Source organism: Rhipicephalus microplus, chromosome 2 (assembly GCF_043290135.1).
Source record: "Rhipicephalus microplus isolate Deutch F79 chromosome 2, USDA_Rmic, whole genome shotgun sequence".
Lineage (NCBI taxonomy): Eukaryota > Metazoa > Arthropoda > Arachnida > Ixodida > Ixodidae > Rhipicephalus > Rhipicephalus microplus.
The window spans coordinates 77,114,329-77,131,486 of NC_134701.1; the positions used below are offsets into that span (position 1 = coordinate 77,114,329).

At 46.9% G+C, this 17,158-nt stretch overlaps 1 protein-coding gene across 12 annotated transcripts in view; it reads left to right on the forward strand.

Annotated features, from left to right (window-relative positions):
• The first annotated feature begins 4,843 nt into the window (after positions 1 to 4,843).
• LOC119170841 (uncharacterized) overlaps positions 4,844 to 17,158 on the forward strand; it is a 234,434-nt gene continuing 222,119 nt past the window's right edge. For 8 of the 12 annotated variants that reach the window (XR_012893706.1, XR_012893705.1, XM_075886575.1 and 5 more), the window contains exons 1-2: positions 4,897 to 5,005; positions 7,908 to 7,988. Coding sequence is in view for 8 of the 12 variants with exons in the window: in XM_075886575.1 (XP_075742690.1) it covers positions 7,931 to 7,988 (58 nt within the window). In the remaining 4 variants the exon portion in view is untranslated. Of the gene's footprint in view, positions 5,006 to 7,907; positions 7,989 to 17,158 lie in introns of all 12 variants that reach the window. The other 4 variants (XM_037422111.2, XM_075886572.1, XM_075886579.1 and 1 more) reach the window with 4 other exon arrangements.

The following is a 17,158-nucleotide window of genomic DNA, read 5'->3' on the forward strand; positions in this document are numbered from 1 at the left end:
TACTGTTTCACCTACTCACTTCACGAAGATGCACTAATTTTTTCGACACTCTCGAACGAAAATAAGCAATATTTGTTCACGCACTTACTTGGTTTATATACACTGGGAGTCAAAATCAGTGTGCTGCGCTGACCTATGGTTGATTTTAACCTCACGTGACGGCTGTTTCATAAAACTACATAAGAAATGCTTGCTAATAAAACTGGATAGTCATAACTGCATTACAAACTCAGGCTTTAGGAACATTGCGGTGTATTCAAGGAACAGTTCTGAGACTTGGTGTGGCTTTGTGGTATACCACTTGGTTGCCAAACTACACCCATCAGGAATCAATGTAGCACGTTGCAATTTGGAATCAGTGAAAGCCATAGCATAACTGCAGCAATATTTACAGCGACAAGATACGTTCAGCCGTCAAATAGACATAACTGATAGTGTAATAAATCTCTCCAACCGACATATTGTACTATTATTCTCTTTCAATTTTTCCATTTTAAATATAGATATGCTTATGTTCATATACAACCACGGCTTTTTTCTTGAAGAACCTTTCAACCACTGCGTTCTTTGCACTTTACTCGCCTCTAAACCACTCCTGCCACGCATCATGTAGGTCACGGCCAACCCAGAAATTTCTCTGCGCCCCCCCCCCCTGCCAAAGCTTTAGGCTTTAGGCAATTCTGCTGAGCGCCACGAAAGCTTTAGGCAATTTTGCTGAGCGGGCCACCTACGATGATATCGAAAGAATATTTGTGGTAATGACCATTCCTATTAAACACAATCTTTTCGGACCCAATCCGGAATTGCTTATTTTCGACATTTTGGCATTTAAAAGTACGCCGGCTCATTCTCCCCCCCTCACCTGTTGTAACAGCTTTCTTGTTATGAGCATCACTCATTGTTGTTCGGGAACAGGTGTAAGCCGCTATCGTCGGCAACCCTCCGTAGTTGCCGGTTGTGGTGACCATATGCAGGCTTCGAACTTTGAAGCTCTTTCCTTTTCTCGTTTCTTTAGCGGACCCCACTTTGAAGCACACCTCCTAGATCGCGTGTTTCTTCTTCCTCCTCTTTTTTCCCCTTCCCCTTTTTTTCTTTTTTCCCCCATCCTACAAGGACATTTTTAGCTTGAAATGAAGCGAGGGCTGCACTTCTCTGCTGTATAGTTTTTCTCTTTCCATATGGCGATCGTCAACTGGAACACGCGCCACCACTAGAAGATCAGATACCTATTAACCCTCTTAAAACTAACACGCCAAGGATGACAAGCTTCTTCTGACGAAGAAAGATAGGTCCACCTATCAAAACGTTGGCCAGCCTGTCTGAGGCACTTCCACTGTTCCCCCTGACTATCTTATAACGTGTTTCTATCTGTCGGCTCCCATCTAGATTTTGGTTGCCAAACAGAATTTTGCGGTCTGATTCCTGCTGGAACCAAGACACGATTTTTTATATTCGGCGGTCACACGCAGCTTATGTCAGCTTTTTCCTGACGCTCACACGTTAAAATGACCCACGTGTGTTCTCGTCCAACCTCGGTAGATATGAAGTGTCTCACCTGTGGCATATACCTGCATACCAGTGCCATATACTCGCCTGCGGGTATGTGTCAGTGTATTGAGAAAAGTGTTTGGTGACGTAAGCTCTAGGATTGTGACATTATTCATGTCATGACCAACAAGTCGTGTTTGTAAGATCATCTCACTATCCCATACATAGCAGCCTGACGAGACGTAGTAAACTGATATATATATATATATATATATGCAGAAGAGCCTGCCTTCGTCAGAGAACAAACAACAGCAGGCCCGTCTGCCGAACATTAAAACTAGTGAATGTGTTCACACGTTCGTGCGCTGTATCTCAACCATATACAAAGCACTAAATCCATCGAAGAACACACACACACACAACACACACACACACACATATATATATATATATATATATATATATATATATTGTGATGAGCACTGATGACTAAGCAGCAGAATTGGGGCTCTCGGAGCGAGGAGCAAGCTGGAAGAAGCAGAGGAAGACGAAGTGCAGAATAAGAAACAGCTGGCCCAGGATCGGGTGTTATATCTTGTTTTCTGTCTCGCTCATCACAATGGCGCAGTCCGCCAAGTGAATTCTCTGCAGAAAGCCACCGGTACGTGTCTTCGTGGTTCGTCGGCAACGCGGGCTTTTCTACCAAGGAACGCTGTTCACGCTTCCTTAGCGATGGGGTCCCACCCGCCACTTCAGTCACCCTTCAGACCACCTGTGGACGGTGTCCAGGCCTTCCCTGGGGTTCTAGGCCATGACCAGATTGAAACCCTGCCACCGTTTCACGGCAGGGATCCGCACCGGCTCCTGTCCTTTGGAAATGCCGCTGACGTTTCCCATGGCCTACATTCCCGTTGCGGTACTTTTTCAACAAAGGAGCCACCACGGAACGCCGTCCAGGCTTCCCTGCTCGTCGACCTCACCGGGGTGAGTGCCGCAATTGCTGCTTACTCAACGAGCACGACCACTGACTCTTTAGGCTTAACGCCCGACAGCACCATGGACCTGCGGCGTACCATCGCACTACTCCGCGTCGAGACTAGCCAACTGACAGCGTTGATCACTGAGCGAGCTCCTACAATGTTGCCAACATTGTGGGATATTAACGCAGTGTTGGATGTATCTGCCTCATACGACCTTGAGGCAAGCACATCGGAGCAACGCAGGGAGCTTCAGTCTTCTCTGATCGAGCTCTCACACCAGCTCGACTCCTTCGCGTCGGTGATCTCTGTGTTGCCACCTCCCACCTCAATATCACCAGCCGTCTGTGAACTACCTGAATTTCATGGGGTCCGGAACGATGCCGACAGCTGGGTGGCAACCATCAACGCGATAGCAATGCGCGAGGCCTGGACAGAAAATCAAAAATGAACCGTGGCTGTAGACCGTCTTCGGGAATCGGCGTGGCACCGGTATGAAGGCTTCAAGCAGCAGTCTTGGGTGGAGGGGAACTCCAAGCTCATAGCTGCCTTTGGCCGGACGCTCTCCGATCTTTCTTCCACCACCCAGTTCAACCTGACGACTACCGAGGGTTTCCGCCTCCAGGTTGCAGTCAGGCATTGCAGGTCACTTGAGCTTTCGGACTCTGTGCCGTCGTCCAATTCAAGTTCAGCTCGGCCAAAGACCACTATCGAAGACGGCCCTCATGAAGGACGTCACTCAAATGACATACCCACACTGAACCACCACGAATGTGCAGCTGTACACTGCGTAAGCTTTGATGACCTCTCGGCTTAACGCTCCGCAGGGTACACTGAAACAGGCACCAAGGCAGGCGTTGCTCTTTCTATGCCAGGTTCCACACCGAGTCCCATCTCACGAACTTCCGTGCCAGCAACCAATGCCATTTCCAAGATAGAGCTGTCGGAGAAAACTGTGGATAGCAAGGAGACAATCTTGGTCCAGCGTGTACCACATCTGCAGTCATTGGCCGAACCTGTGAGCTACATCGATGCGTTCCAGGCAGAGAGAGCCAGCATCGGCCTTTCTGGCAACATGATGTACGATCTTGCCGACGACGACAAGCACGCCATTCTGATTCTCAAAGTACAACCTGAACGTCGCGCAGACCCCCATGAAGTCGTCACCATGAAAATCGCCCCTGATTGTTCAGGCCATGAGCAGGTCGGTCAAAACAAGAGCGATAACAGCAAGGAAGCTGCGGGCACGTCGCATCATGATTGTGTTCAGTGGCCTGTGAGCGCTTACACTCACCCTCTGGTGCGCAAACATTTTCCGGCTCGGCATTCAAATGCGCATAAAAACCACACCACCCTACCCAGACGACATAAAGGTCTACTCGGCATGCAACGACTGCTCCAACACACCCACTGTCACCCACCAAATCTCTACACCATGTTACAGCGTCGTAAAGGAAGACCACCGAGGTACAACCAGTTTCATACCCCCGAGTCTTCATCGACCAAGGTGCGAGTGAATGCCAATGTCCAACGTCAACGACGATACTGTGGCCGACCAAGGCACCAAATACAGCGTCAGCGTGCCAAGTCACAGCTTAGACGGGTCTGACCCAGGCGAGGAAGTCAATGCCACACGCCAGAATTGTTTTTACCAAGTCTTCAGAACACGTCGAACCTAGGACGAGATCAAACACACCGACAGAACTTATTCCGCCCGTCGGAAAACGCACTGGAAGCGTTGCAACATGGCTGGTGTTATAGACCGCAGCAACACAAAGTCGTAACCCAGAGTCGCTATCGGGCAAAGTTTACTCCGAACCTCAGCAAACCTCGGCGTCTTAACCGACATTTCGAACGACCATGGCGACACAATCAATGTCAGCCACTAGATTTCGCTCCAAAATATTTTCACACGAAGTTCAAGCGTGGAAGAGTCCAACCACCATGATGCAGCCAACCGCGCCCACCTAAAGCACTGTCGGCAGCTCCGCGCACTCGCAGTCATGGCCGAGTGTCATGAGCACTAATGACTAAGCAGCGGAATCGGGGCTCTGGGTGCGAGGAGCTAGCTGGGAGAAGCAGAGGAAGACAAAGTGCAGAATAAGAACAGCTGGCCCAGGATCGGGTGTTGTCTCTTGTTCTCTGTCTCGCTCATCAATATATATATATATATATATATATATATATATATATATATATATATATATATATATATATATATATATATATAAGGTAACTAATCAGCTAACGAGAATACGAATTTCATTAGGTCAGCTAATAACACGCCATTAGTAAAACTAAGTAAGTTATCGTAAAGGTCACTTCACTTATTGAAAACTTTCACACAGCGCATGTCATCATAATTTATTCACCTATATGGCGGCATTTCTATTATATAAAAGAAACCTGTTCTTTCCAAGAGTGCACTAAGCAACTACGAGCGCTCTGTCCGAAGCGATCGCGCCTATCGTTATCTGACTTGTTTTCGAACCAGTGGTTGTAAGTGGTAAAAAATTTACTTTTCCAATATTTACAGATAGGTCTGTACTTTTCAGTAAGGCAAATATTTGTTTGGTGTTTTACAAAAGCGCAAATTTTCACTTCAGAAGTGTGCTGATGACCACAGTGGCTCTGATAAACTTTTAAAAATAGAAATTAAAAGTGAGAATTGTTTTTTGTGCCTTGATCAGATTCACATGTTTGTGTATCTGCACACTGTAAATGTCTGTGCACACTGTAAATGTCTGTAAATATCTGCACACTGTAAATTCGTTGCTCGTCCGGGTGGAGCTGGTAACATATTCAACGGAGATACGTGTCCGAAACAGTGGGCAGTACGCGGCCTCTGATTTTACAGTGTCTGCTATTCATGGCAATATGTAGAGTGAGGTACAATGAGTGCAGGATAAAAGTAACCGTTAGCTGGTTAGGACGCACCCTGTAATCCATGACACTGTGTAAGTGAGAGGGATATATAGAACTATATATCACGACTTCCTGCTATTGGCTACCCTTGGTGAATTGAAACAATTATAGCGGGAAAGTGAAAGTGTATATTGGCTTTCCAGATTGCCCTTTGCTTACGCGAATACTGTACTCCTATCGAAAACGCAGTGGTATTCTCCCAGCGCTATACCTGATCATTGGACCATTGTGGCGCTGGATATTCGCACGCTGTCAAGCTGCACGGGGCCTGCTGGACGCTGGCGCGCTGTGCACTCCTATATCGTTTATGGGCTGAAGTCTGGCTTTTGAATCGTTTCGAAAACGTTGCGTTGTCCCCACATCAATTTATGGCTAGGACACGAACACTGTGTTAAAAAACTAAAAAACTAAGAAAGACGAGTGAGGGAAACTCGTACTAGCCATTGTGACGCACTACACATTCATAGTGTCACACGTTACATGCTCTTATAATACATGCGTGACATCAGGTTAACATCAATAGTGTATACTTCGGCGCCTTGCAGTGATGTCAGTCGGCGTAGCATCATCCAGTGCTATCAACATTCCAAGCACAAAAGCGATACATTAGTTCAAACACACATTGAACGGCTACTTGAAACAAAAAAAAGAAACATGAAATAAGGAGAATAAACATGATGGGCGCAACTATTCATCGTTCAGGTATTTTTTTCGTAGTTCTGCAAGTTGTGCTGAAGTGTCCGCCAACTACTTTAAACGAGAGCTCTACTGCATGTACTGCTAGTGTTGGTAATACCCTTATATTGCAGTCAACATGGTTACGCAGCTGTAAACATATGTTTACATGAAACATAGGGATATTCAAGACACGTATGTGCGTCAGAAGTTGACATACCTTTGAGTTATTTCATAAAAGTTGCCTCAATAAAAATATTACAGCAGTCACCAACCCTCTGCATCCTTCATATACATTGATTGGTGAGGCACGTTAACTCAGCCGAATGTTTTAGCAGTAGCCTGATGGATATGCAGGCTCCTTCTATGTAAAGAGCACACTGACCATACGTTAGTAGCTATAAAATTGATAAAAACAATTTATGTTGCCTAACCATTAGCTTGAGCTCATTATATCCACGTGGGTCAGACATCACGTAGACGAAAGTGCTATTCTAACACTGAAAAAATTCAAGTTTCTCTTCATTTTGCATAACGCTCCCATGTTTTCGCCTTCATATACATTGGCTACTACGAAACCTTTGACACCAAAGGTGGCTTTCTTTTGCGTATTTAACACCATAGAAAGACTTCTCTGGTTAGTAAAGTTAAAGGTTATAGCTCAAATCCTGATGACAAACAACATGTCCGCGAAGATAAAATACGCTCAAAACAGAAAAGATAAGCCATTGCTTCCTGTATACAATTTTTTTTTCAAAAGTGTGTCCAGTCATTGAATTATGGTTCACTTAGTCTCTGAGATTTATTACAATTGGAGATTCTGCGGAATCTTGTAAGGTGTGATGAGTCGTCTTTGTCTGGGCAATGGGAGAAATTAGTGGTTGGGTAGACAATTCACGCAGGACAGATGAACTACTCAGCTTGTTGATGTGCACTTTGTGTAACGAAATATTGTGTTAGTGCACGTGGCTACCTAGAAACCATGACAGACTAACTAGATACCCTGACATCGTGCGGGAAACTAATCTTGGACGCCTCAAACCATAATTTTTTGAACACAAAAACACATGTTGTTATTTATACCAGGTACTATTTTCGTGCGCACACTGAAGATATGATTTAGACGCACAGCACTCGTGCTTTAAGCCACTCCTGAACAGAATGCCCCAATTTTTAGAGCGTTAAAGTAGCCAGGTTGCGCCATCGAGTATGGCCACCGTTATCCGTCCCGAATTCCCGCATGTAGTGTTTTTGTTATAAGGACTGCGTTCCTTCTGGAAGCAATATAATTGTTCATTCTTTGTTGCTTCATGTTAAGTTTGCTGATGCTAGCGCTTGTCTTTCACTTCGTGATTAGCGGTCACACCAATAAAAGCAAGGGTGTGTTCTTGAAATATACAGCATTACAAATTATCCCGCCGTAATAAGAAATTACGAAGGCACAAATCGAACCCAAAGTAACCTTCGGTGCAATAACTCGACAAAGTACCTCATCCATAAAGTGTCGACATCATACTGAAGTTTAGTCTTCTTTTAAAGTTTGTAGGACAGTACAACAAAGTGAAACGACTCGCACGGTCAATAAAAAATAACTGCTGCGTCCTGCAATATTTGATTAAAAAACATTCATTTGCCTGAAGTAAATTGTAAATACCGAAATATAAAGCGCAGAAAATCGAGACAAAGCAGATGGCCTTCAGTTATCCTGGCTGTGATGTTGAGTGTTGCAAACATTTATTTTTATTTCGAAGAGCTGTACAAATAAACTATTGCTCTCGCGATATTCATGGAATTTCCCAAATGCAATTACTTGTGGCATTGGTGTTCTTATGTAAATGACAGAGCTGAGACAAGACCTCGCTACAATGACATGGCTCCTTGTAATTTTTTTCCTGGTGATTCATGTCTGCGATACAGTTGTCTGTAAGTAACGCTTTTTTTCTACGATCACCATCTTCGATGTTGTTATGTCCCTGAGCGAAAATTCTTCTGCTGCTTTATAAAGCAAAAAAGCAACCCCTGCTTTCTATCTCTTGCGCTCTCTGTTTAACATAGTGCATGTTATCTTAAGGAATCATTTGTTCTTCTAAGGTGGTTAAAAGCCGAAGATATGAAATCGAGACAATCAATATTGCTGTTAAAACGCCAGGCCTGTTTGGCAGGCGCAGCAAAGTCACAAGAAAATCTAGAAAAGCAGCCTTTCAGAGCATTTTCTGAACACTCATTGGGTAACTGCTGCATGCAAAATGCTTGATACTCACTACGGCATTGATGATAATTTTTAAGTAAAAGGCTGGTATTCGATGTGATTTTTTTTCTGAGAAGCGTGGTATCCGCAAAACACTTGCAAGGAATTTTGTGCCAATTGTTCACGCAGTGGCTGACGATGACGAGGAACTGTGGTGGAAATGGGTATGCGCCTTAGTTAAAAGGTGAACAAGAGCAAGTTTTCGTAATAGGTTGGAGCCTCGACAACCCACTCGTTACGCTATTCGCATTGTGCGAGGACTGGTTCTTTCACTGTTTCAAAACGCTCTAAAGTCTTAATAATGCTATTGCTTTCCCGGCGTCAAGCCTGCATAAGGCAAGTTTCCCAACAAGTCCCAAGTGCTGGCGTGGCTAATGGCTAGAATACTGGGCTGGCACAAAGCAGACCCGGGTTTGAGCCCCACTGTGTCGTTCGTACTGTTATTTAAAGATGATAGTCTTTCTTGGGGAGCTTCGACGGAAAAACTTTGGTCTGTCTGTCTGTCTGTCTGTCTGTCTGTCTGTCCGCCCTAACAATACCTCAAACGGCACCAAACGGCCAACCTCATTCGCAGCGCCCGCCAATATTGCTCAAGGTTTAGGCGTTCGTACTTGCAACGCAATGCTCAGTGCAACGTGACGCAACGCGATGCTCAAAAAAGTGTTTCCAACACTTTGCTACAACGTCACGGTGGTGGCACCTACCCGTCGCTTTGCGTTGTACACCCTCTTACCTCCGAGACTGGCGCGCATCTTTCTCTGTGGGCTGCATACCTTCGTTTTTGAAGATAACTGCCACATGGCACTTGTGTCTAACGTGCTTTGATGCGCTCGTTCCCCTCCACCACCCGCTTGAGGCACTCTAATGCAGCGCCTGCAGAATACAATTCACCAGTTTTCTTGCGCATAACAACAAATAAATATTTTGTTCACTCTCTCCAGACGCAAGACTATCGTCTTTCGACGACATTTACAGTGTAACTTGTACATTTGGGCCAATTTTTTTTCTACTATCGTGCGATTTGTTTACGGACAGTGGCGGTGGCACCGGCGCACAACTACGGCGCCACGCGCGGCCCGAGTTTTGATCTCATAACAGCTTTCGCTGTAAAAGCAGTAGAAGCGTAGAAGCTGTAAAGGCAAACTAAGGCATACGCAAATATTCGGTGTATGCGTAAGGGACAAGAAAGGTAACACCATAGCCAATACGGATAGGATAGTTGAGGTGGCGGAAGTGTTCTACAGAAAGCCGTACCAAAACTGGAATCACCAGGATGAGATTGTAAGAAGTACTGACAGCCCAGAGAAATTAGACATCCTTCCAGTAATCTCAGGGGGAATTAAGGGAACCCTATAACAAATGCAAAGAGAGAAAACAGCTGACGAAGATAATGCAACGATCAATCTGCTGAAACATGGCAGACAAATGTTCTTAGAAAACTGGCCGCCTTATAGACGAAGTGTCTCTTGAAGAGAAGCGTATCAGAGTCTTGGAAAAAACTCCAAGATCATTTTAATTTATAAGAAATGAGAGGAGAAGGATCTCAAAAAACAGGCCGATCAGCTTACTGTTTTTCCTACAAACATTCATTCATTCATTTGTGGGGTTTAACGTCCCAAAACCACCATATGATTATGAGAGATGCCGTAGTGAAGGGCTCCGGAAATTTTGACCACCGGGGGTTCTTTAACGTGCACCCAAATCTGAGTACACGGGCCTACAACATTTCCGCCTCCATCAGAAATGCAGCCGCCACAACCGGGATTTGATCCCGCGACCTGCTGGTCAGCAGCCGAGTACCTTAGCCACTAGACCACGTATTTCTCTACAAACGATTTACAAAAATATTCGCTAGTAAAACTAAAGCGACATGTGAGTTCAATCAACCATAAGATCAAGAAGAATTCCGTACAGGTTACTGCACCATAGACAATATTTATACTCTCAATGAAATCATCGAGAAATGCGAGGAATACAACCAACCTCTACACAAAAGTTTCATGAATTATGGGAAGGCATTTGACTGAGCCGAGCCATCAACAGGAAAGGCACTATGGAATAAAGCGTCAACTAACCCTACATAAACATACTGGGAAAAGTCAAGAGTGCATGTACAGCCACTACAATTCTTTGGAAGAAAAGCGACAGAATCCCAATAAAGAAAGAAGTAAGGCAGGAAAACACGATCTATTCAATGCTATTCACGGCGTATTTACGAGAGGTTCTCAGAACCCTATATTGGAAAAAGTTAGAGCTAAAAGGTAATGAACAGTATCTTAGTAACCTGCGATTCACTGGTGATATTGTCTTGATGAGTAACTCAAAGTATGGAATACATCTCATTTTTTACAGAATACTGCGGTCGAAAGATCAAGCAGGGGGGCATAATAAAAAGTGATTCACAATGTAGCATAAATAAAAAGAAAGTTCAAGCAATAACAACTTTTTAGGGCAGTAGAACACAGGATAACATTTGAACAAAGTTAAATGGCAGCAAGAAATCGCAAATTGCAACCGGAGAATGCAAATCAAATACAACGTGAGACAGTCCGAGATCTTGAGCTGTGCGGTTAAAATGGAAAGATACATAGTTATTAAAGTCAGGATTTTCATTATCACACAGTGCTTCAAAAGATAACGCGTTCCAATCATTGATCGTCCGAGGAAAGAACGAGTTCATGAAAAGATTAGTACGTGCGAAGTAAGGTTCAAGAGTGTAGCGGTGAGTATGTCGAGTTTGTCTTGAGATTTGATTTCCTATATAAGTTTCTGGACAAATGTCAAATAAACGGAAATAAAGTGAGTGTAGAAATTTCAGCCGGGCAACAGCTCTTCGGTATTGTAAAGTGGGCATATTGCCGCAATCATTTGCCATCCTTATCGCTTTGCTTGTGACGCACGTGGCTAGTGTGTATCTGCGCTCCATCATGAAGGCGTGATCTGTGAACTTATCTTCGTGCCGCGTTTTATCGGAAAACGCCCCTCGCGAATAAGCCGAGGGCAGCCGTGGGCACCGGTGTAGTAGTTCGCCAGTTGTACGGCGGTTCACTTGTTTCTTTCGGGCGCACGTCAGCCCAGTGAAATCAAAGATTGTTGCGGCTCACTCCCGATCCTCTCGTGCACGTTCCTTCATCGTCGCGGCTACGTGACAACTTGTGGAGGTGCTGGGTATGCTCCAGTTATGAGCCAACAGCTGCACGGAAGGACGAGGCCCCCAAAAGCAGCGACGCGACTCGCAGTAGCCGCCGCCTACAAGGGTTGCCACCGGAACCCGGAACACCACAGGAGTACACTCGACAGAAAAATAAAGACTCGACGTCAAACATGAGCCTACCAGGTGCGCCCACCCCTGTCATCTTGCAACAGCCTCGATTGCCTCCAACCTTCAACGGCTCGCTTGCAAAGAATACGCAGAAGATTGGCTCGACCAATTCACTCGGGTGGCTTCACAAAACAAATGGAATGACGAGATGAAGGTGAGTCACGTTTTCTTCGCACTCGACGGCCCCGCTAGAACGTGGTTTGAAAACCATGAGGCCTCTTTGACAACTTGGGAGGTGTTCAAGACTGATTTCTTGAGGACGTTTGCCAACATGCTGCGCAAAGGTAGGGCTGAAATTCTGCTACAATCGAGGATTCAAAAGCCTAACGAAACTGTGCCTATATACGTCGAGGAAATGAAGCTCCTCACCCGCCGTGTAGATCCGAACATGGCAGAGGAAAAGCAGGTTGCGCTTCTAATGCGAGGAGTAAAATAGTCCCTTTTCGCTGGCCTAGTTCGCAACCCGCACAAAACCGTTGCCGAGTTCACGCAAGAGGCATCCACCATTGAGAAGACCTTAGATTCCCGAAACCGCCAGAACAACCGTACAGTGCACATAGCTTCCATGGACCCTCTAGCAACGTTTGCAAGTACCAGCAATTTGCGTGAAATACTACGCGAAGTCGTCCGCGAGGAGCTGCGGCTACTTATACCATCGCCCTCGCAGCCTCCAGAAGCGTCACTCACGGATGTCATAGGCGACGAAGTTCGCATTGCTTCGGGTGTTTCTCGGACGGCGACTCCATGTCAAGAAAACCAGGGAATGAGTTACGCTGCCGCAGTACGCAGCCCAACGGGTACCGCCAACATGCACCGTGAGCATTACGAACCACCCCAGCGATCGCCGTCACCCGTCCACTCATCTGTTTTTTTTGGAAGCGCCGTGAAAAGCAGACTTCTGGAGAACCCCCGACCAACACCGCCCACTATGCTTTCACTGCGGTGAGCCAGGCCTCATCCTCAGATACTGCCCTTACAAACGCATGGGACTTCGTGGTTTTGCCCTCAACGCACCGACCGTGACCCGGACAGCGACCACATAAAGTTGAAGACTACTTGCGCCGTCCCGAGTATCCGCCCACCCGTCCATCACGATCACCATCACCGCCATACAGCCGCTACACATCGGCAGGCCGTGGCTACGCGGCGGCAGCGCGAGGAAGGTCCCCGAGCCCTCGTAGGGAAAACTGAGTAAAGCGGCCTTTGGAGGCGAGGTTGCTTGCCGGCGAATAGACGAAGAACCTCCACTAATCATACCGCACGACGACGGCGCCCTGACGGAGACACCACGGCTGCTACGACGACACTTCGCACTAAGCTCGATGGCACGCCCCAACCGCACTTGCAGCACTCGCAGAAGCCGTGATTGGACACCAAGACTGACGTCCAACTCGAGATCTAGAATCTCCGACCTAGACGTTCTTATAGACGGCAGTAGTGTAACAGCAATTATCGATACAGGAGCCGACTTTTCTGTAATAAGCGGAGATTTCGCAGAGCAACTAAAGAAGGTAATGACTAGATGGGATGGTCCCGTGATCCGCACAGCCGGAGGCCATCTCGTGTTGCCAAGGGGACGATGCACAGCACGAGTGACTGTCAGTGGACGTACTTACCCAGCGTGCTTCATAGTCCTGCAGCAGTGTTCCTGCAGCAGTGTTGGGCATAGTCCTTCATAGTCCTGCAGCAGTGTTGGGCATGAATTTTCTGACCAAACTTCGAGCAATCATCGACCTTCAATCAAGACAGATCACACTTTCCATGGGCCAAACCATTCAGTCGAAGACCACCCTAGGGCACCGCGCCATCCTGCGTGTTCTAGATGAAGTAAGCATCCCACCAAGGTCAAGCGTCTTAATACCAGTGGTTACAGGCAACACCGAGGATGTTGAAGGCGTGATCGAGGGAAACAGGCAGTTCCTCTTAGACCGACAGCTTGGCGTCGCCAGAGGCATCGCTTACTTTAAGAATGGACAAGCTGACGTGCTCGTAACCAACTTCGGCAGGGAACACCGACACCTCAACAAAGGCAGCACGATTGGCTTCTTAGATGAAGTAGGGGACATTCCAGGCACGTTCGCCATCTTCGACCAATCTCACCAAGAGTCGTCAATGCAAAACCAGCCGCCTGTGTTCGACATAAACCCTGAGCTTCCCAGCGACAGGCAAAATCAGATCCGCATTCTCCTAGAAAGCTACGCTCGCTGTTTCGCAACCTCGTCCAAGGTGCCAAAAACACCAATTGCCAAGCATCGGATTATAACCAGCGAGCACGCCCGACCTCTCCGCCAAAGCTCGTACCGTGTGTCGCCGCGAGAGCGCGAAGCAATTCGGAAACAAGTGGACGAAATGCTTCGCGATGACGTCATTCAACCTTCGAAAAGCCCTTGGGCAGCACCAGTCGTTCTCGTAAAGAAAAAAGACTGAAGCCTCCTGTTCTGCATCGACTATTTCAGGCTAAAAAACATAACGAAGAAAGATGTCTACCCGCTCCCAAGGATAGACGATACCCTAGACCGACTCTGTCATGCCAAGTACTTCTCGTTTATGGACCTCAAAAGAGTATATTGGCAGATTGAAATCGCAGAAAGGGACAGAGAAAACACGGCTTTCATCACTCCGGACGGGTTATTCAAGTTTAAGGTCATGCTATTTGGGCTTTGTTCTGCACCGGCAACTTTTCAACGAGTAATCGACACGGTGTTGGCAGGCCTGAAATGGCAAACCTGCCTCGTGTATCTCGACGACGTCGTAGTCTTTGCGGCAACCTTTGACGAACACATGTGAAGACTGAGGGCCGTACTCAATGCAATCAAGTCTTCAGGACTTACCCTAAAGTCTGAGAAGTGCCGCTTTGCATATCATGAGCTGTTATTTCTTGGCCATATCATCAGCCCGGACGGTGTACGACCTGACCCCCAGAAGACGTCCGCTATCGAGCATTTTCCGCGGCCGACAGACAAGAAAGGCGTACGAAGGTTCCTTGGCTTGTGTGCTTACTACAGAAGGTTTGTGAGGAATTTTTCACGCATAGCTGAACCATTGACGAAGCTAACAAAGGATGATGTACCATTTCAATGGGAAGCGCCGCAAGAAAAAGCCTTTAAGGACCTCCAGCCTCGTTTACAGCCCCCTCCCATCCTTTCACACTTCGAGGAAGATGCCCAAACTGAAATTCATATTAACGCAAGCAGCGTGGGCATAGGCGCGGTCTTTGTCCAGAAAAGCAACGGGTTCGAGAAAGTGAACGCATACGCTAGCCGTTCGCTGTCGAAGGCGGAGAGTAACAATAAACTACTGAGAAGTAGTGTCTCGCAGTCATTTGGGCGACATCGAACTTCCGTCCTTACATTTACGGACGACCATTCAATGTTGCGAGTGACCATCACGCCCTCTGCTGGCTTGCAAATTTGAAAGATCCCTCCAGCCACCTCGCTCCATGGAGTCTTCGTCTCCAGGAATTTGATGTCACCGTAACATACAAGTCTGGAAGGAAGCATTCAGACGCAGACTGCTTGTCAAAGGCCCCTGTCGATGAAGCCCCAAAGAACGACGACGACAATGACAGCTTCCTTGGATCTATAAGTAGCAGCACTTTCGCGCAACAGTAACGCGTGGACCCTGACCTCAAGCGTCTCCATGAATACCTGGAAGGCAAAACTTCATCACCCCCTGCATCATTCAAGCGCGGACTCTCATCCTTCTGTTTTCAAAACGGCATCATCGTAAAGATGAACTTTACGCCCAATAAGACTACGTATCTCATTGTCGTTCCCAGCAACCTTCGAGGAGAAATTCTAAAGGCTTCCCACGACGAACCGACTGCTGGACACCTTGGATATGCGCGCACTCTTCACCAAATCCAAGAGAAGTTCTACTGGCCACGACTGCCCACTGACGTCGCGCGGTACGTAAAGACTTGCCGTGAATGCCAACAAAGAAAGAGGCCACCGACTAGGCCAGCCGGGCTGCTGAACCCCATACCACCCCCAGCAAAGCCTTTCCAACAGATTGGAATGAACCTTCTTGGTCCCTTTCCGACATAAACTTCTGACAATAAATTGATATTCGCAGCAACTCACTACCTCACCCGTTATGTCGAAGCAAAAGCCTTGCCGAACGGAACAGCACAGGAGGTCGCAAAGTTTTTTGTAAACTGCATCCTGTTGCGACACGGTGCCCCCGAGGTCCTCATCACGGAAAGGGGAACAGCGTTCACGGCAGAGCTAATGCAAGCTATCCTGCACCGCAGTCAAACCAGCCACCGGAAGACTACTAGGTATCATCCGCAGACAAACAGCCTCGTGGAACGGCTGAACAAAACTATCGCTGACATGCTTGCCATGTATGTCTATGCAAAACACAAAACCTGGAACAGCATCCCTCCATTCGTCGTATTTGCCTATAACACTGCGAAACAAAAGACCACACGCATGACGCCTTTTAGCATCGTCTACGGCAGAGAGGCAGCGACAACGTTGGACGCCATGCTCCCAGATGTCACAAAAGAGAACCACAACGTCGCCACCTACCTTCAACGTGCCGAAGAAGCCCGACAACTTACACGCCTGAGGATTAAGGAACAGCAGTTCATCGACGCTCGACGCTACAACTTACGCCGCTGCCATACGGAATACAAACCCGGTGACCGCATGTGGATTTGGACCCCCATTCGCCACCGAGGACTCAGCGAAAAGTTGTTGTGCCGTTATTTTGGACCTTACAAGGTCATACGTCATGTTAGTGAACTGGACTATGAAGTTATCCCCGATGGCGCGATGACACCGCAACGGCGCGACGCTAACCCAGATTTTGTGCATGTCGTGCGCCTTAAACCTTATTACACGCGGTAATATACCTTACAGTTTGCAATGTCAACTGCTAATTTTGATCTTCCTTTTTGTTCTCGTGTGTTCTTATGACACTGTTCTCGGTTTGCTCTTTTAAGCATCGGGCCGATGCTTATTTAAAAGGGGAGTAATGCCGCAATCACTTGCCATCCTTATCGCTTTGCTTGTAACGCACGTGGCTAGTGTGTATCTGCGCTCCATCATGAAGGCGTGATCCGTGAACTTATTTTCGTGCCGCGTTTTATTGGAAAACGCCCCCCCGCGAATAAGCCGAGGGCAGGCGTGGGCACCGGTGTAGTAGTTCGCCAGCTGTACGGCGGTTTTCTTGTTTCTTTCGGGCGCAGGTCAGCCCAGTGAAATGAACGATTGTTGCGGCTTGCTCCCAATTCTGTTGTGCACGTTCTTTCATCGTCGCGGCTACGTTACAATATCATTATTGGCCGTGATCATTGTTAGCGAGTCATTTTTGTGGAAGGCTTTAAAGATAAACTGAACCGCCTTTCGCTGCACAATCTCAAGTTTCTTAACATCTTTCTTTATTTGTGGGTCCCAAACGACACTAGCATAATCTAACTTTGGTCTTATAAAAACATTGTAGGCCAACATTTTCATTTCTGAGGTCACTGTTTTTAAATTGTGTCTCAAAAAAGCGAGCTTTCTAGATGCAGATGAG